The following is a 20,625-nucleotide window of genomic DNA, read 5'->3' as shown; positions in this document are numbered from 1 at the left end:
TGAAGGGCAAGTAGGAATGCCGTAAGTAGAAAGGCTTTCCATTTTCGTGGATTTTCCAATGTATTACAGATGTAACAACTTGGTACTTTTGGGGCCTCTTTACCCAGAGAAATAAGTAAATGGCAGATCAAGAAGGGCCTAGGTGGTACGGCAGAGCTTGAATTTTACCTTGCAAACTAAGAAGTTATTGAGAAATTTCAAGTAGGGAAATAAAATGACCAGGCTTGAATTTTAGTAAGGTCACTTAGGCAATAATATGGAAGATATATTGGAGGAAACACGGAGCAACTGGAGTGCGGAAATATTAAGAGCCGACTGAAGTAATCTGGGCTTGAACTAAGAGGGCCTAAGTTAAGCAGGCAGGGGGACAATTTAGTCTTGCTACACTCAAAATGGTCTTGATCAGCAGCACGAGCATGTTTGAGAAGCTTGCCTGAAATACAGAATCTTGTGCCGTATCCCTTACCTTCAGAATCAGTATTTTAACAAGCTCCTCAGGTAATCTGTATGTCTGGGAGGCACCACACAGTAGGGGCAGTACTGGAGGAAAAAGAAAATCACTCTCAGGTGGGGTCAGTTTGAGGTGTTTATGGAACATTCAAGGAAGCTGATCCATAGCAGTTGAGTATATGGATCTGGAGGCTGGGCTGGAGATGCAATTTAACATTTATCAACCTGTTAGTATTTGAAGCCATGGTCCGACCCAACTTTCCTGGTATCTGCCCAGGAAATTATATCATTAGGCAGAGGGCCCAGAGGGAGCACTAAGAAACACCATTATTTAAAGTTCCATACAGCAAAAGGTATCCACAAGAAACAGAAGGAGCTTCCAGTGGTAGGTATAAACAACGTGAGCAGTGGGAAGAGTTCCAAGTGGCCGGATGGTCAACATTCTTGTTTTCCAGCAGAGGTCACATAAGAATAGACAAAAGTCCATGGATTTGCCAATCTTGATGTCAGAGTAAAGCTATGGGTGGAGATTATTTCCCATTAAGTTCTTTCTTGACCTTAGTAAGTGGGGATGCAATTTAGTTTCTGCTTTCAAAGTTCAGATGAGTAGAGTATGTGAGAGGAGCTTGGTATGGAGCCAGTTTGCAAATGTTCTCTCTTCCAATAAGATGGTAAATTCTTTGAGGAATAAGGAAGGCACATAAAGATGAGTAAGACCCGGTCCTAACCCTCAGCGTTTATAACAAATAAGAAATAAGATATCTGTAGTACAAGGTGGGACATATATTATAAAATATTATAGGAATTCAAAAGAGGCATACACTACATCCAAACAATCAGAAGAGGCTGCTTACCTCTCCTCAACTGTTATTACAGAGATTTGCTTACTTAACATTTACATACTTAACACTTAAACTATATTCACTGCTTGACTTTTTCTCTTAACAAATCTGATGAATTATTAATAAAGTCCCATTTATTCCAAAATCCAAGGAAACTTCAAACTCATTCATGAGATATTTATTAAAATAACACATTTAGGGAAAAAAATCAATACAATTGTATACATCATTACTGAAAACTGTATACCATCATACAAAAAAGGATTTTATTTTGGGAAATCAATTCCTAATTTATGGCAAGTTTTACTTTCAGAAATAAAACCACAAAACAACACAATCTAATTCAATCTTAAAGGCTGGCATGCTGAGCAAGGAATGTTCTTATTCTTTGTAGGAGCTCCTTCTTTACACTGTCAGGTACCAGGGCTGAAATATAAAAATAAAAACATAAGAGTAAAGAAGATCCCAATTAATATATGTCAATTTGAGATTTGGTATTTTATTCAGGACTACCAACAAAATAATTTCAAAAGTAACCCATATGCTTCAATAAAAAAATAAAGACATTTGAGAAAATAAAGTATATTTGCAATTCATTATTTGAATGAATTATCCAATACCTAAAAATATATTGCACATGTGAAAATTCTTTAAACTAGGAATAGAAAAGGCCTTTTTTAAACAGAGGCTGTAAAAGATTAATGAATTTGATTCAAATGCAACAACTTAATAAGCTTGGTCAAAATTACCATAAACAAAAACTGAGAAAACACTGCTAATCTCTCTACTACACAATTTCTTCAATTTGATATGAAAAAGATCAGCAGGCTTACAGAAAAATGAGCAAAGGAGATGAAGAAAAGGAGAGGCATATAGTTCTTGAATGTAAAAGTTTAACCTCACAACAGAAATGAAAATTAAAACCACATTCAGATAGCATGTTTTACCAATGAGACTGGCTAAAATCCAAAGGTCAGTAATGTATGTATTGGCAAGACTGAGGGAAAACTGGCCCTCTCATATTAGCTGGTGGGAGAATAAACTGACAAAACATTTTGGGGAAGGTAATTTGGCAATACTGTATTGAAATAAATGCATATACTTGAATGAGCAAAGATGCAAAAGCTTCAACAGTAGCTGTATTTGTTATAGGCTTATTTTTAAAATTTTGAACCATGTAACTGTATTATCTACTCAGAATATTAAACTAAAAACGGGAAAACGGGAGTTCTCTGGTGGCCTAGTGGCTAGGATCCCAGGCTTTCACTGTTGTGTGGCCCGAGTTCAAACCCTGGTTGGGAAATGGAGATCCTGCAAGCCGTGTAGCATGGAAAAAAAAAAAAAAAAAAAGGGAAAAAAGCCCTGCTCTTTGAAATTTAAATTAATATTAAATGTCAATAAATAAATCTACACTATTTTCCCCCTTTTTGGCTACTAAAAATAAGGACAATAGGGAATTAACTATACAGATACTCCTCTTTATAAATTTACTGTAAGCCTGCCTAGAAATAAAGACTACATAATTAATTCAAGTCCACTGCAAATGTGATCACTATGTATGTTAAATATACTTTTAATCAAAATTATGGTGATGGAGAACAGATCAGCTGCCTTGGGGTTAGAGATGTGGTGTGACTATGAAGGAACAGCTTGAGGGAGTTTTTTAGAGTGAATCTATACATGTGTATAAAGTTCATAGAACTGACACTAAAAAAGGGTCAATTTTACTGTATGTTAATTTAAAAAATAAAAACAAATACCTCTCTTGACAATAAAAAGAACACTATGAAAATAAAAGAAAAGATTTATTTTTACTTCTCTTTTCTTTTTTGCTCATTCTCTAGCAAGGGAGCTACAAAGGATTGAAATGTCCAACACACAAGTATTGAAGGAGAAGCAAAGGATGATTTCTACCCTGTTAACAGATTAAGTTCTTAAATGTTAACAGATTAAGCATAAATTACAGAAGAAAAGTAGAAAAAGAAATCAGAAATTTATTTTAAAACATAAATCCATGGGGAGAACAATAAATACTGCTTTTTCCCCCTCCTTTTCCTGAGACATGATTGAGCAAAAAAGTCATGTTGTTTAGCTGTAAACAGCCCTAAAAAGATGGCTGGAGGGCTTCCCTGGTGGCGCAGTGGTTGGGAGTCCGCCTGCTGATGCGGGGGACACGGGTTCGTGCCCCGGTCCGGGAGGATCCCGCATGCCGTGGAGTGGCTGGGCCCGTGGGCCATGGCCGCTGGGCCTGCGCGTCCGGAGCCTGTGCTCCGCGGCGGGAGAGGCCACAACAGTGGGAGGCTCGCGTATCGGAAAAAAAAAAAAAAAAAAAAAAGATGGCTGGAAAGGACCACGAGATGTTGTCGCTCTTTCCACATGGTAGCAGTTCAGGGGACTAGTATTCCTTAGTAATAATTTTAAAATCATTTACTTTTCACACTTAAATTCCTTTTACTATTTCTGTGTGAGGAAATAACTAACGGGTCATCTAATTTACCTGCTTCCACTTACAATACAACTCTCCCTCCCCCCACTGACTTCCTCAAATGAAATGATGAAAATAATCTCGTTACACTTAATTATATGATGTAATTCCTGACTTAATACTTATTACATATAAATATTTTGTTAATAGTTTGTTAATATACTACTTCCTCTCTTTCCTTTGGCTTCTCTAAACAAGGTATTAAAGGGAGAAATTAAGAAGGTAGTTGAAGTATGAGTCTTAAATATGAATTACCCTGACCATGAAGTTATGGAGCTACCAAATTTGTAATTAGACATTCAAGAAGACATTTTTGTTTATTTTTAGTAAGGAAAGAGAGCACTGACTCAGGGGCTGGTGTAAAGCTCTGAATTATTAAATATCAGGCTAAAGTTTACAAATCCTAGCTTCAGGTAATATTTGCCTCTACAAAATCCTGTATTATAAAAATGATCTGTTCTAACAACCACATCAACTTACATTTGTGTACTGTTTTAACAGTGCAAAAACGTTTTACACCTCTTACTTGTTTGTTACTCAAGACCATGCACAAAAGTTGGTGAGGCAACTATAACTCTTCCCAAAGAGGAGATGCAAGTACCCACATAATTTTGGAAAGGGTGCTTTTCCTTGTAAAAAGAAAGAAAAGCTGCACCAGCAAAAGAGAGAAAAAAAAATCATGTCTTAGCCCACAATTCCTTTCACACAATTTGTATTCATTCCTTACCTCTGCCTTTTGGTGTGATTTCAGCCACCAAGTCATCAACAGTAACGTGTTCTAGTCCTTTTTCTTTAATTACCTCTTATGCAAAAGCAAAAAACAAATCATATCATTTAAAATCATTATCTGTAAGAAAGATTTTCATAGAGGAAGGGTTAAGATCATGTTTTTAGAGTACAGACTGGTCTTTAAAAAAAAAAAGAGGACACTTCTTTTTTTCTTTTCTAATGAAGGTTTATTTCAACCTTAAACACAGTATGTATTCACCAGATCAAAAACATAAAATAATGATAACACTTAGAATGAATCTGAACTGTAAATTCAAATCTAATATTTGTAAAAAACTGGAAACTTACAACTGCACAGATCTTATTTCACGATAATCATATCAGCTCTTGAATGTATGGAGGGGAAAAAACTGTAATTTAAGTCTAACTTGTAATTTCACAGCCCCAAATTAAAATATAGAACAACTCCTTCGCTCCTTTCTCTTCTCTAGGCTGGGCCAAAAGAAGGAGAAAGGAGTTTACACTTATTGGACCCCTATTATGTGCTGGGTGCTTTGCATCATTTAATATTCACGATAAGCTGACAGGCTGGGCATTTTTCCCACTTCAGAGGTGAGGCAAGTGAGGCTTAAAGATTAAATAACTCATTCAAACACGACTTGAAATCCAGCTCTAGTCTTACCAGTGAAGGTCTGTATGACCTCAAAGTCTATGCTTTTATTAATTTGGCACATTGCCTTCTTCAGGTTAATGATATAGTTTCTATTATCATTTGTAGAAACCAATACGAGAATTCATTATAAATATCCAGAATTCCAGCATACCAAAAGCTGAGCCAGAAAGGAAGGAGGCTCATCTTAGTGACATTTGTAATTGTATCTAATGGCATAATCATCAATACCTAATTGCAATTTAACAAGCTCCCATTTTATAATTTTAAAAATACATGTAATTTTCTAAGAGCTTTTATAGATGATTTTTTAAAAAATAACACTGTTAAAGATAGGAGATATAATTCCTGTAAGTCTGCCAACCGTAAAGTGCTCAATGTGTTAAGAAAAACAGACTAGGAATAATTAATGTTTCACTTTGAGTAGGCACAGCAAAAAAGGTGGGATTCCATATTCCACGCCAGAGGAAATCTTGCCTCACTTGTTTTAAGAGAAACACAAAGAAAATTTCTAAAAATTAAGGAATAGGTCTACATATTATCACTGAGAGAAGGTAATCTATTACCACAAGCTTCAATTTTCTATTTGTTTAAAATTATGCTTGAGCACTCAATATATCTTAAAATACTGACTATAATTTTTCTAATGAATTCCAAACCAACACAGTTGAGAGCTATGGAATTAGCTTATCTTCTAAATGAAACAGATTACCTTTACAGTGTGCCTTCAACTGATCCTTCCAGCCACATTCAATTAATTTAGCTCTCAGCAACTCTTTGAGGCTGTTGAAAAAGAAGTGTTTCCAAATTAAACTACAATAGTGTTCAAGTGTACAATATCTTAGATAGGAATGCTTGAGGCAAAGCTTCAACTGTTCAATTAAAAATCCCACCTTCCAGTTATAAAACTTTAACCATGGCCTAATCTTGGTTCTACCACTAAAAAGTTCTTTGGTCTTATGCAAGTCATTTAAATGCTGGGCCTCATTTTTGTCATCAGTAAAATTCAATGAAGTGGATGGGGTACAATTCTTCTTAAGAAACCCTACTCTGGCCTTCTTACACACTTTCTACTTCCCTCCACCAACAGGAATATTGTGGGTTTTGTACAACTTCAGAAGGGTATTAGTTGAGTTTGAAGCAGCTGTACTTTTGAAATCTTCAAACTCCAAAATCCACTCTTTAACTACAAATTCTTACCCATTAGCTCTCTTATTGCCCCGTTATATATCTAATCTCAGACTTGCCCCTCCCTTTTTCTCATTGTCCTTCTAAATTACACATTAACTATGGTATTTCATTAATTCTAAGACCGTGTTTTCCCACATTTTAACAAGTCAGTAATTGGCATGCCTATCATAATTTAATTGGCAGTATTTTCTTTATTCTTAAAGGTTAAAAAAATATTGGTGGGTATTACAACTAATGGCATCATGGGTGCAATAAAATATTTTATCCTTCTGCAATACCTAGTCTTATAAAACCTCAATCTTCAACCTAAATCACCTCATTTCTCAGCTTAAACATGTCAAGTCCCAAACCAAACTGCTCCTTTTTCCGTATTCCTAACATCCACTATGTGACATTTCCATCTAGATGTTTAAGTCATTTAATCGTAACAGGGACAAAACCCAACTCTTGCTTCTCTTCCATCTCAAGCTGTTCTCCTTGTCAGACTGGCCACTCCATTCTTCCGGATCCTCAGGCTAGAAACCTTGGCAGCATCCTTCACTCAGCAATTTTTATTTATTTATTATTATTATTTTTCGCGGTACGCGGGCCTCTCACTGTTGTGGCCTCTCCTGTTGCGGAGCACAGGCTCCGGACACGCAGGCTCAGCGGCCATGGCTCACGGGCCCAGCCGCTCCGTGGCATGTGGGATCCTCCTGGACCGGGGCACGAACCTGCGTCCCCTGCATCGGCAGGCGGACTCTCAACCACTGCGCCACCAGGGAAGCCCCACTCAGCAATTTTGATAACACTAACGTCCAACCCATAAGCACATCCTATTGGTTCCAGTTTTAAAATATATACCTGAAATCCAAATGTTTCTCACCACCTCTGCCATTACTACCTAGTTGAAGCCACCATCTTCTCTTGACTGGACTGTTGCCAAAGCCTCCTAACTCGTCCCCCTGCTACTTCCCTTGTACACGTCGTTCTCCTCTCACTGCTCAAAACCCTCCAGTGGCTTCCCAATTTACTCAGAATACAATTTCAAGTCCTTACTACAACCTAAATGACCCTGCATGGCCTGCCCCCTCCGAAGCAATGCCTCTGACTTTACTGTTTCCTACACCCAGCTGACTCAGTCTTATTAGTTTCCATGGGTTCCTCAAAATGCCAGGCAAGGGAACTCCCTGGCTGTCCAGTGGTTAGGACTTGGCGCTTTCACTGCTGGAGCCTCGGTTCCATCCCTGGTCCAGGAACTAAGGTCCCACAAGGCACACAAGGAAAAAAAAATGCCAGGAAAGCTACTGTGTCAGGACCATGGCTCTTAAGAGTCCCCTCACTCCCTCATATCCTTTTGATCTCAGTGAAGACTACTTTTTTTTTCTTATCCAAAATAACACACCTGATTATTCTCTGCTTTATTTTTCCTCTAGAACTCATCACCATCTGACATGTTACATATTATTTTCTGTCTCCTCCCATTAGAATGTAAGCTGTGTAAAAGAACAGGCTTCATTTTGTTCACTACTATATCTCCAGCACCTAACAGGACATGGCATATGGTAGAAACTCAGTAACTTTAAGCTGCATGAATGAAAACAGATAAAAAACCAGTAATACATAATACCCTACACCCATTATTGGCAATACTATCCTCTCAGTTTCCCAACGCACTGTTCTAGAGGCTTTCTTCTTCCTCATTCCTCATGTCAAGGGTTGTTGATTTTACTTAAAAAAAAAAAAAACCTGTAAGTTCTCCTTTCCATTTTTGCTGTTTTCCACTTTTAACCTATTTTCTGCAATTTATCTCTAGCCCTTCAAGTCTATCCTCCATACTGCCAAAATAACATTCCTAAAGCGCAAATATGATCTAGTCAGTCCCTTTCTTAGAATTTTTTAATGACTCCCACCACCCAAGGATAAAGTCAACAACAGATGTTTTTGCAAACTACCACCTATTTTCCTGCCATTTCTTTGACAGTAAAAACACTCTACAACTCTTGGTGTAAGAAATCCGGGTAGGGCTCTAGCAATGGAAATGTGACCTAGGCAACGCTGATTATGAATGGCCTATTACCTTAATTAAGTAGGATGGTAATCTAGCTAGGTCCTTTGCTGAAACTACTAGGAGAACGGTAGTCTCAGGTGGAGAGATGTAAATTTTGAACCGCTAATTTCTGCCACCTTGTGGGTAGTGCCTTCTTGAGAATAAAGCCAACAGAGAGGAAAGCAGAGATGAGAGACGGAAAGACAGACATGTTCTTGGCAACAATTTTTGAGTGCCTGAAGCACCTTCAAGCCCTAGATTTTTAGTCACACGATCTTATATAGAAATTGGCTGAGCCAGTTACTGAGTTCAGTTTCTTATCATTGTGAATGGAAAGATTTCTGATTATACAAAAGCCACATTTCTCCTGTCCACTGTCTTTCACATTTTAACTGCACAATCCCCCAGAATATTATCATATTGTAACAAATCTCTTTGACTTTGCATATTCGGTTCCATTTGCCTAGACTGTCCTTTCTCCTTTACCGGGTTGGGGAACTGCGAATCCTTCTTACCCAGCTGAAGTACCACTTCTACTATTCTGTGAGAGCTTTACTGATTACCTTAATCCCCAGGTAGAACTGAGAGATCCCTCTTGTTCCTTATATATATTTCTCTCATACAATTTATCACCCTGCTCCTGGAAGCCTTTTTTGATTCCTTAGATTCTCCTCTGTACTTCCAAACCTGTTCATTCTTCAAATATTTACCTGGCCAATTATGTGCTAGGCACGATGCTCGGTATACAGTAGTATTTCTGCTGTCAAGGAACTCGGATTCTATTGATACAAACTAGCAAAGGAGGTGATTATAATACAAAGTGATTAAATACTATGATGGAACAAGGTATTTGGGAGTTAACAGATTTCTAGAAGAGATGATACTTAAATTAAGACCTGATAATGAGCTAGAATTAGTTAAAGATGGGGGGAAGGAAGAAGAATGTTTCAGAGAGTAGGAATAGCACACATTGCTCTGAGGTTAAGAGAGCTTGGTAACTGAAACTGGTCCATCATGTTGTCTCCCTGTTAAAAAGTGGGTAACATTTTATCTTCAATTGTAGTTATCTGGGTATGTATTTTTCTTCTCCATTAGATTAGACATTTTTTGAGAGAGAGTCACTTCCTGTTCATCTTTGTACATGATCCACTTCCCTCCAAGTCTTGCAATATTGAACAGACCTAAGCATTTTTAACAGATGTTAGGAATTGCTTTTGATAATCTCAATTTTCTGTAATTATTTCCACTGACATCAGTTTTGTTACTTTTTAGATTCTTGTAACTGTAATTTAAAGATGTTAAATGTAATTAATTAACACAATCGATTACTTACCGTTCTCTTTCTCCAGTTTCTATCAACTTTTGGTTAATTGCTGCTCTCATCTGCGCATCTTTGTTCATCTTGCTAACCTGAACATCAACATGTATTTTCAGATATAGAACACTTACAAAGCATTTTCTTCTAAATTCTCTCAAGCACCTCAACAGATTTAACATTCTGTCTATCAACTGAAGGGGTGATAAATTTCAACAATGTGTTAACAAGGTCCTTACTCCTAATATTATTTACTGCATCCCAAGAAGTCATGATCATGACTTTACAATTTTCTTCCCCCATGTACCCTTTATTAATAAGTCTCTAGATAATGACAATTACTGTAACATTTATTAAACACTTATGTACCTAGAACTGAGCTAACACACTGAGTTTTTAATCTCATTTAATTCCCAGATCTTATTCTTTTATGCAAGTACTATTAACATAGTTTGTATTTTACAGATGAGGAAACTGAGGCACCGAGATAGAAAAGTGGTGAAGGCAGGACTTGAACTCAGGTTCTGTGACCCCAGAAGCCGCAAAATACTTTAACCACACATAATAACTGACTGCTAATCATTTCTGCATCTTAATTAACTGTATTCAAAATTTGGGGGAAGCTATATAACCTAAATATCAATAGAAGAGTAAGCACAGTTTGTGAAAAATGAAATTCCTGGGTAAGGATCTGAAGTGCTTTACTTTACTTTCCACTAGTATGTACCCAGAATTACAACTGCCAAACTAGCTTTAAGTATGTGTGTGTGTATATGCTCTTTATCAAAGCTTGCTGGTTGGGTTAAGGAGAAAACAAATACCAAATTAATTCCTAACTTAGAAAATTCTCAGTTTTCAGTAAAAACGGACAACCAAAACGGTGTAAAAAGGACAGGGAGGATAAACTGTAAAACTTGGAATAAGGTAACGTTACTCCACTTATCTGTCACCAACTTGAGACTACTTTTGTTGTCCCCAACCTCGCTCGCCGCCTCTATGACGACTCAAGACTGGCAGTGAGTTTTCAGAGTTTTTTTTTTTTTTTAATGGAACAGGAAAAAGGAGAGGTTGAGAAGTGACTAGGATATGTTTGCTTTTGCAGTTGGAGGCTAACATTTTCAAAATAATACTAAGGTCTAGTCCGTACCATTAGCAGAATACTGAACTTGATCTTGCCTTGGCCCCCAAAATACGGAGAGTGACCTTGGACAAGTCAGTTCTTAAAGGCCTCAGTTTTCTCACTGGTAAAACAAGGGCGCTAGGGGATCCCTCCCAGTTCAGACAGTCTTTGGGAAAACAGAATAGGGCGGAGACAGCGGGAGAGGCGGGAGGGGAGGAGCCAGAAAACAAAGCGAGGACTGGCTTCAGGCCAACTCCGGTAGCACGCCCTGTCGGAGAGCCCTACAGGCCCGCGAGCGCGGGTCGGGGAAGCTAACGAAAGACAGCACATCGAAAGGAGCCTGGGCTGGGCCCGGGTCCCGGCCCTGAGGACCACGGGCATAGCTCACCACCATCACCGCGGGCGAGGGCCGTCCCTTCCCAGCGACGAAATGACCCTTGCGCTGACGACCGTTACCTACCACACTCTTCGGCTGCCCGGACCTAGACCCTCAGTAGCTCGGGCACCTAAGCACACAGAAAGCTAGCACACGCATTTCCGGGGCGGGGTCTCGCCACCCTGCCTATAATGTGAGAATTTAACCAGCGCGGGCCGCCTCCTGGTCGCTCAGCCCTCTGGGTAAGAGAGTCCAGATCCTGCTGTCACACGGGCATTAAGTTCCCTAAAAACTACATATCCCAATATGCAACAGAGCCAACTTCCCCGTGGGCACTACATTACCCAGAAGGGATGTTACGCCGCAGTGTTTTCTGGGATGGGAAGCACGCCGCCTCCCAGCCACGGTAATATGCGTGAAGCGCGGACCTTTCAACCCGAACTTTATTAATTCTCACGCTAGGCCCCCGGAAGGCGATGGAGGTGGCTGCTAATTGCTCCCTGCGGGTGAAGAGACCTCTGTTGGATCCCCGCTTCGAGGGTTATAAGCTTTCCCTCGAGCCACTGCCCTGTTACCAGCTGGAGCTTGACGCAGGTGGGTAGCGGCTGTGCCCCCTAGCACTCTGTTCCTTTCTCCTTTTGGCTTCCGAAACTCGACGCTTCCCGCATTTTCTTCTTTTCTGACTCCGGGTAGCCAGGCGACCGTGGCCTTCCTCACGGCCTGCCGGGCAGGGGTGGACCAGAGTGGCTGGTTCTGGAGAATGATGCCCATCCCCGGCCCCCAAGGGAGCCGCCTTCGAGTGGCTCTGCCGTAGCGGGACCCTGGGCCGGCTCTAGGCTCCGCTGCCCGTGCTCCGAGGTCCTGCATGCGGGTGCTTTCTGGGCTCTGCCCGCCTGTCGGTCCTGGCCTGGCCCCTGCTGCGGAGAGAGCTCAGGGCAGGCTTTCCTCCTGGAGCATTCCCTGTAAACGTGTGCGTTGAGAAGTCACACCTCTTTGGAGGACCTTCTGCTTCTGTTTCCTCTGGCCGAGACCCAGTTCTTAGAAGAGAAACTCCATTGCAGTTAGGAGCGTTTTCAGTTACCTACGGGCCGTCAGATTAAGGACTCTATCGTAGATTACATCTCGAGAAATATTTGAGGAAAAGTTGGTTTAGTACCCACACTTCTACTACTTGTTTGTTTATCTGTAGGTGGCGGGAATATTCATCCTTGTTTTTACAAGGTGAAGAATGGCATTTTTGTTAATGATAAAGAGCTCAAAGATTGCATTTTTAATACACAGCCCTGCTGATTCTGATGCATGTTGTCAGTGGATCACACTTTGAGAAATAATCTAGAGTTAATAAGTTTTATAGAATCAAATACGTGTTTATTCATTTAATATATAAATTATATAAGTTCAGAAATCTCTGTTGAGAGCCTGTTTTATGTTACATGTTGATACAATCAAGATGAATATGACACAGCCAGTAACATAAAAATGCTGTTGTCTAGTTAGGAAGAAAAGTGTAAGCAAATAATTATAAGACAGTAAGGCAGTGATAGGGATATGTACAAAACATATTGATAACGTTTCAGTATCTTTCCCAGACCAGCCTGGGACATCTGGGAAAGCTTCCAAAAGAAGTTGATATCTAAGTTGAGCTTTAAAGAATAGGTAGTTGATCACGGTAAGAGAAAATGAGCTTGATGTTTCTTTTCATTCCCTTCCTTTCTCTCTCCCACCCCATATAAATGAATGATACCACCATGTTAGTTAGCCTTGCATTAAAAAACCACCCCAAAACTCAGTGGCTCAAAACAGTAAGCAGTTATTATTGCTTACAAGTCTACAGGTCAGCTAGGTGGTTCTAGTCATGACTGTACTTTCTCATATGTTTGGGGTTTCTCTGGCTGTAGGCTGGTTTAAGATGATTTCAGATGGTCTTTATCCTTCAGCATGCTGGCACAGGGTTATTCCAAGAGTCTTGTCTTGAAGAGTTTTTCAAGCTCTGATTGCAGTAAGTGTGCTATTGTCCCGTTGGCCAAAGCAAGTCGTATAATCAAGCTTAGAGTCAATATGGGAAGCTCAAACCAAAGGGCATAATAGGTCCAGGGAAGCATAAAAAATTGGGACTACTAGTGCAGGTTGACATAATTGCTCATGCGAGAGTCACCTTTGGTGTATTTCTTCTCTTTTATCCCCTATTGTTTCTCAGCAAATCTAGTCAGCTCAAAATCTTGACTTCTCCATGCCTCTACCGTTGTGCAAATCCTTGTTATCTCTTACCTGAACTATAGTACCTTCCTGACTAGGCTTCCTGCCTTCGATTTTGGGCTCCTTCATTCCATTCTTTGGAAGGCAGTACTTATAGTTTTTATCGATAACTCTACATTTGTTTGATATCTGTTTCCTCCACTAGACTGTGAGCTCCATGGATACCGTGGTGTTTCTCTTGTGCTTGGCATAGTGGGTACTCAATACATTGAGTGAATGAAGAAGAGAGGTTGTTGAGGTCATTCCATTCATGGGAAGCATGAGCAAAGGGAAAAAATTAGATTGTGTGCAGGGCACTATTGCTGTATTGCGTGAGCAAAAAATCTGGGAAAATGAGAGGACTTAGGTGAGGGCACGTTTTGTCTTTTGGACTTTATCCTGTGAGTCAGTGTTTCCCAGACTTTTCTATGGGCAATTACAATAAAAAATAAAGCTCAGCTGTCATTGATTTACCAACTTTTTAATTTGCTAAGTGCAGGTGTTTCTTAAGAACTGTCACGTACTCACCCACCTTTTCATAAACAAAAGGATATTTTGACACCAAAAAAGCAGGAAGCAAAATCTCACAATAAATAGTCCTCTTAATCGAATACATTAACTTTATGAAAAACTGAGTTGTTCTTTTTCGCCCCTCATTTCACCAGTGTTGGTCTTAGATTCTGTTTGGGATGCACAGGTGGAGGTGATGAGGTGCCATTTAGGGTTTTAAGTGTGGAAGGGAAATGGCAGGTTTGGGGATTGAATGGTTCACTCCTAGGCTCTGTGGAGATTGAGTTTGGAAGATGAGGGGAATGGAGATGGGGAGACCAGCTTGGAGGCTTTGCAACAGTTCACATGAGGAGCTTTCATTAAGAATTAATTACTTGAGGAGGAGGATGAAGAAGAGGTTAATTCTTTTCAAAACTGCCATTTCTAGAGATATTGTGAGGTGTGATTGAGCTACTTCTCCTGACAGTTTGATTTCTTTTATAACCAACCTAAGGGGTTCATGTTAATTCAGCAGACTGTTGGTGGGCACCTGTGGTGTGTGAAGCTTCCCAATTGGGATGTGAGAATGAAGATGTGGTGTCTGGTCTCAAATTGCTTGGAGCTTTGAGTTTTATTCTCTTGTCTTAAATGTTATTAAGTTGTTCTGAAACCCCCTATGCTACATAAACAGTAAATGTCACTTTGTCTTTTTCTTTTCCAAAGAACTAAGCAAAAAAACCTTTTGTATAAAATTGTAACTGCCCTTTGAGCCAGCAGTTCCACTTCTGGACATTTATCTTATATTTTTTCCCTAGACTCTTCATTAAGTAAATGTATATATTTTCCTCCTACATTTCACCTAGCTAACTCATACTCTGTTCTTTCATCTTGGTTTACATGTTACTCAGATTCCTTTCTTGACTATCTAGTAAAAATCTATACAAATTACAATCTGTACTTTTCCACAGTACCTGATTCTTCATAGACTTTATCACACTTTAGCATTTGGTGTTTCTCTGCTATATCCCTTTCTCTGCTAAGACTGCTAGTTCTGTATTGAGGGTCCTGTGTCCGTCTTTTTCAGTGTTTCATCTCTGGAGCTGCAGCATGACTGATGAATAATAGAAGATTTTATATCACAACCTAAACAGCTTTATTGAGCTATAACAATAATCTACACATATCTAAGTGTATAGGTTGATAAGTTTTGACATGTGTTCATATACACTCATGAAGTCATCACCACAATCAAGATATTAAACTTAGGGCTTCCCTGGTGGCGCAGTGGTTGAGAGTCCGCCTGCCGATGCAGCGGACACGGGTTCATGCCCCGGTCCGGGAAGGAAGATTCCACAGGCCGTGGAGCGGCTGGGCCCGTGAGCCATGGCTGCTGAGCCTGCGCGTCCGGAGCCTCGGCTCCGCAAAGGGAGAGACCATAACAGTGAGAGGCCCACCTACCGCAAAAAAAAAAAAAAAGATATTAAACTCAGCTACCATCCCCAAAAGTTCCCTTGTGCCTTTCTGTAGCTGGCCCTCTGTTCCTCCCTCTCCCCTCTCAGTCCCTAAGCCACAACTGCTCTGTCACTGTAGATTCGTTTGTATTTTCTAAAGTATTATATACATAGAATTACACAGTATGTACTTTTTTGTCTGGCTTCTCTTACTCAGGATAATTACTTTGAATTTATTCTTGTTGCATGAGAGAGAGATTTTGAAATCCCTGGCTATAATTGTGGATTTTTCTCTTCTTCCTTGCAGTTCTGTCAGTTTTTGCTTCATATATTTTATGTTGCATAAACATTATTGATTATTATGTTCTCTTGATAAATTGACCACTTTATCATTATGAAAGAACCTTTATATCCTTGGCGATAGTCTGCCCTGAATTCTCCTGTTTGATGGTAAAATAGTCACTTCAGCTTTCTTCTAATTAATGTTACCATAGTGTATACATATATATCTTCCATTCTTTTACTTTTAACCTATTTGGGTCTTAGTATTTAACATGCATTTCTTTTTTTAAAATTTATTTTATTGCAGTATAGTTGATTACAATGTTGTGTTGATAACATACATTTCTTTTTGGCAAAAATAGTTAGGTCTTTTTTATTCAAACTGATAGTCTTTATCTTGTGATAAGACTTTACATTTAATGTGTTTATTGATTTTGTTAGGTTTGGGTCTTTCATCTTGCTGTTGGTAGTCTGTTGTTCCCATTTAGTCTTTGGGAGAATGGAAGTTTCCTGCTTTTCTGCCTTCTTTTGGATTGAGTATTTTTAAATGAATCCATTTTTATCACGTTCGTTGGCTTATTAGCTATAGCCCTTTGTTTTGTTATTTTAGGGTTTATAGTATACATCTTTAAATTATTACATGGTGCATTCAAATGGTATTGTACTGTTTCATGTGTAGTATAAGAACTTTACAAAAGTATACTTCCATTTCCTTAATGCTATTGTTGTGCATTTTACTTTTACATATTACTATAAACTTGTAATACATTGTTATTATTTTTGTTTAAATAGTTAATTATCTCTTAAAGAGAAGTAAAAAGTAGAGAAAAAAATCTTATATATTTACATTTCTGGTGCTCTTCATTCCTTTATGTAGATCCATATTTTTATCTGTATAGTTTTCCTCCGCCTGAAGGACTTTTAATATTTCTTGCAGTGTGGGTCTTCTGGTGATTAAATATTTCAGCTTTTGTATGTCTGAAAACATTTTTATTTTGCCTTGATTTTCAAAAGATACTTTTGCTATGTGCGGAATTCTAGGTTAACAGCTTTTTGCTTTCAGTACTTTAAAGATATTACCCCTTGTCTTATTACTTGTATTGTTTCTGATGAGAAATTGTATGTTAGCCTTTGTTCTTTTATGCATAATATCTTTTTCTTCTCTGGCTGCTTTTAAGACTTTTCTCTTTCATATTGGTTTAGAGCGGTTTGATTATGTTGTGTGTTGATGTGGTTTTCCTCATGATACTTGTGCTTGGGGTTTGTTGAACTTCCTAGATCCATGGGTTTATAGTTTTCATCAAGTGTGGAAAGTTTTCAGCCATTATTTCTTCCAGTTTTTTTTTTTTTTTCTCCCCTCTGTTTTCTCCTTTGAGGAATCTAGTTACCCATTTTTGGATTACTGGAAGTTAACCCCAGCTCATCAATGTTCTTTTTATTTTTTTCTGGTTTTTTTTTAAATCTTTCTTTGGGTTTTTTTGTTTGTTTTTTTGGCCCTGCTGCACAGCATGCAGGATCTTAGTTCCCCGACCAGAGATTGAACCTGTGCCCCCTGCAGTGAAAGCATGGGAGTTTTAATCACTGGACCACCAGGGGAGTCCCTTAAATCTGTTTTATTTTGGATAGTTTCTATTTTCATGCCTTTAATTTCACTAATCTTTTTTTTGCAATGTCTATTCTGTCATTAATCCCATCTAGTGTATTTTTCATCTTAGCTATTGTAGTTTTCATCTCTAGAAGTTTGACTTAAATGATTTTTAATACCTTTCATGTCTCTGGTTGTCATTTTGAACATTTGGAATGTACTTTAATAAATATTTTAATTTTTTTAATTTAATGTTTCATTAAACATTTTAATGTTTTAAAACATTTTAATGTTTTGTTCTGCTAATTGTAACTTCTGTGTCAGTTATGTGTTGGCTTCTGTTGATTGGGTATTCTCATTGTGGGTTTTGTTTTCTTTCCTCTTTGCATGCCTGGTAATCTTTGGATGCAAAAAGTTGTGGATTTTACCCTATTGAGTGTAAGACATTTTTGTATCCTTATAAATCTTCTTGAACTTTGTTCTGTGATGCAGTTGAGTTACTTGGATTAATTAGATTAATTCCACTAGGTCTTGCGTTTATGCTTTTTTAGCCTTGTCTGGAGCAATGCTCAGTCTATGGCTTATTATTCCTCACCACTGAGACAAGACTTTTCTGTGTACTCTGCCTATGAATTCGGAGTTTTCTCTGGTCTGCCTAGTGGGAACAGTGACAGCTCCTAGCCTTGTGTGAGTACCCAACACTGTTCCCTCTAATCCGTTCAGATGGTTCTTTCCCTAGTCTGGGGTAGTTTGCTCAGACATATGCCATTAGTTCTCTGCTGAATGTTTGAGAGAGACTCTCTGCAGATCTCTGGAATTCTCTCTCTCTGTGGCTCTCTCTTCTCTGGTACTCTGTCCAATGAACTGTAACTGTCTTGATCTCCCCAGACTTTCAGCTCAGATTCCTCAACCCAGGGAGCTGGTCAAATTCTACCTCACTTTCCCCTCTTTGTGCTGTGGGCTGGAAACTCACTCATGGCACTAAGCTGGGGCAGTAGTAGAGCTCACCTCATTTGTTTCTCATCTCTTAACGATCACTATACTTTGTTGCCTGTTGTCTTGTGTCTTGAAAATTATTGTTTCATGTAATTTTGTCTGGTTCATTTTATTTTGTCTTACTGGTTGTTTCTGAGGGAGGGATAAATCTGATTACTATTATTCCATCTTGGCTGCTCAATGCATATTTTTAAGGGAAAAATAATTTTATAGAGTAGTAGAGCTAGAAACAAAATTAAAATGGGTTAATGAGGGTAATGAGAAAATGGGAGTGTAGACTCTCTTCTAGAGAAGTTTGAGAAGTACAGGGTGGGAGAGAGCTCTGCTTTGAGTGCAGAGCGAAGAAGAGGAAATCTTTTTCATGTGTTTTGAAAGTGGGGAAGTTTTCAGCATATTTAAGTGGAGGAGAAGGGGCCAGTGGAGAGGAGATAACCTGAGGAGAGGCCTAGAAGAGGCAGGAGAGAATGGAATCATAAACAGCTGTGAGAATTAGCCTTGGAAGGGAGAAGAGGAACCGGGAGATTAACACTTACTCTTTTTCTTAGGTGTCACATAGCAAACACTTCACATAATTTAAACTTGTCAGTAATTTCACAGGATAAGTATTATTAACTTTTATTACAGGTGAGGAATCAGGGTAGAAAGTTAGGTAACTTAACCTTAGCCATCAGTGGCTAACCTGACCCTACAGCTCGTGCTTTTTCTAATGCACTTTGTGGTCTCTGGGCTGTTTCTTCAGGGCAGGGAAAATAAAAGCTGGTGAAGGTTTAGGCTATAATTGGAATAAAGGGAGAGAAGAGCCATGTAACTTATTTATGTAAGTTTACTATAAAATTCATGCCTACTCTTCTGGAGGAAAATTTGGGGAAGAGAAGCAGATCACTGTGTTATGGTGCAGAAGCATTGTATAGAAAAGTAGTGGGAGCAATGCTGCTAATTCTAGCCCTGCCTTGTTCTGTACATTTTGCTTCAGAACTAATACAAACCTGTACTCTTTTTTACATCTTTATATGCAAAGAGCAAACACAGTAACTAGGTGAACAGCAGACTTAACTGATCATTTTTAGAAGATAAATGGTCTAAGAAGTGACCTTTGTGAGTTAACGTTCTTTGGCCCTTCCCCTCCTCAAAAAAAAATACTGTATTTTGCTTATGTAAGTATTAGATTGAATCATATTCAGTTGGTGTCAAAAGAGTTGAATATTGACAATTTCATGTGGTTCAACCTAACTGTGTATTTTGAAAGGACAAGAAGCAGTAATTGTGACCATTGTTAGCACGATTAGGACACAGGGATCATGTCTGTTTTATTTACCAGTATTTGCCCAATGCCAAGCACCACGTCTGGCACGTAGTAGACATTCAATAAATAATTTGTGAGTGAAAAACTATAGGTTTTTGAGGTTCCATGCATGTTTTATAAGAAATATAGGTAAAGATTAAGGGAGATTCCCTTCTTGTTAGGCCCTAAGTTCTTTTTCGTAGAATAAGTGAGAAGGCTTTTTCAGCAAAGCTGTTTGATTTCTAATGTAAGATAATGTTAATAAAATATTTTACTACAGTGGCTTCTTAGCCCTCTGTTAAAGAGGTTCCTCTTCTTCAGTCATATCAAAGATCGAGCTGGATTGGAGACTCCCTGCTGTCCACCCCTCCCTTAGTCTTTACAAAAGAGCCCCATCAGTGGTTAAGCTCTGTCACATTCTGGACATTGCTTTTCTCCTTTCATTTTTCTCTGCCTGCCCTTTTATACTCAAGTTGATTGACAGGGTAAATGCAGTAACTTTTCCTTTCTCATTTGGGGCCAGGGAGGTGGCCTTTTTCTGAGCACTGTCAGCTTTTGCAAAATAGCAAGTATGTAATGTGCCCTTCATTTGTGTCCTAATAACCTACATAAATTAATCTTGTCAGAATGCAGCAACCTAAGACTTAGACTATTTCATGGTTTCCTAATAATGGTTTTCCAGAATCAATACAGTTACAGACAAGGTGTTGTACCAAGGCAAAGGGCTAAGAAGTCTCTGGCTTGTTCAGGTTTGGTCAGGGGTCTTTGGTACAAATACGAAGAAAATGTATTTGTTGTATCATTGCCTAATATTACTGCTTTGGAACATTCTGTTACCACGTACACTTCCTGCAGCGTCGAGTTGAATCCACACAGTGGTGCTAGAAAAACAAGAATTAATGATTGTTTCCCTTCTAATTAGTGAATATGTATTTTTAACTTCCTTATAAAATAAACACTTCCTTGAGTCATGTAATAATTTCCTCAGCCTCTATCAAATCCATCACAAAGTTATAATGATTTAACCTCTGATAGGTCTCCAAATTTCAACCATCCTTTACCTGGATGACTGCAGTAGCTTCCTGGTGGATCTTCCTG

The 20,625-nt window shown here is 38.8% G+C and overlaps 2 protein-coding genes across 3 annotated transcripts in view; one reads left to right on the top strand and one right to left on the bottom strand.

The window, feature by feature from the left end:
* Positions 1-641: 641 nt before the first annotated feature.
* On the bottom strand, positions 642-11,363 carry ENY2 (ENY2 transcription and export complex 2 subunit). 2 transcript variants are annotated; one of them, XM_082858605.1, is made up of 5 exons: positions 11,292-11,363; positions 9,730-9,806; positions 5,889-5,959; positions 4,505-4,579; positions 642-1,718 (listed from the first exon to the last, which is right to left on the bottom strand). In XM_082858605.1, exons 2-5 carry the CDS (start codon positions 9,795-9,797, stop codon positions 1,642-1,644), a joined length of 291 nt encoding a protein of 96 aa, XP_082714731.1. In that variant the 5' UTR covers positions 9,798-9,806; positions 11,292-11,363; the 3' UTR covers positions 642-1,641. The 2 variants fall into 2 exon arrangements, with proteins under 2 accessions (XP_082714731.1, XP_082714730.1); XM_082858604.1 differs by having other exon boundaries at positions 11,220-11,355.
* A 236-nt stretch (positions 11,364-11,599) lies between these two features.
* Positions 11,600-20,625, top strand: part of NUDCD1 (NudC domain containing 1) — an 88,360-nt gene continuing 79,334 nt past the window's right edge. The window contains exon 1 of the mRNA XM_082859115.1: positions 11,600-11,801. Coding sequence (XP_082715241.1) covers positions 11,684-11,801 — 118 coding nt within the window. The 5' untranslated portion in view covers positions 11,600-11,683. The remainder of the gene's footprint in view (positions 11,802-20,625) is intronic.

This window comes from Leucopleurus acutus (genome assembly GCF_964270905.1).
Source record: "Leucopleurus acutus genome assembly, chromosome: 17".
Classification (NCBI taxonomy): domain Eukaryota; kingdom Metazoa; phylum Chordata; class Mammalia; order Artiodactyla; family Delphinidae; genus Leucopleurus; species Leucopleurus acutus.
Note: the sequence above shows the minus strand (reverse complement) of the source record. Positions and strands in the feature narration are given on the sequence as shown.

Excerpts from the sequence above, each read along its gene's own strand:
- ENY2 (XM_082858604.1), bottom strand. Across the intron at positions 5,960-9,729 it reads GAAACTGGAGAAAGAGAACG|CCTCAAAGAGTTGCTGAGAG; the intron begins GTAAGTAATCGA and ends CTTTTTCAACAG. Across the intron at positions 1,719-4,504 it reads AATCACACCAAAAGGCAGAG|CCCTGGTACCTGACAGTGTA; the intron begins GTAAGGAATGAA and ends TTTATATTTCAG.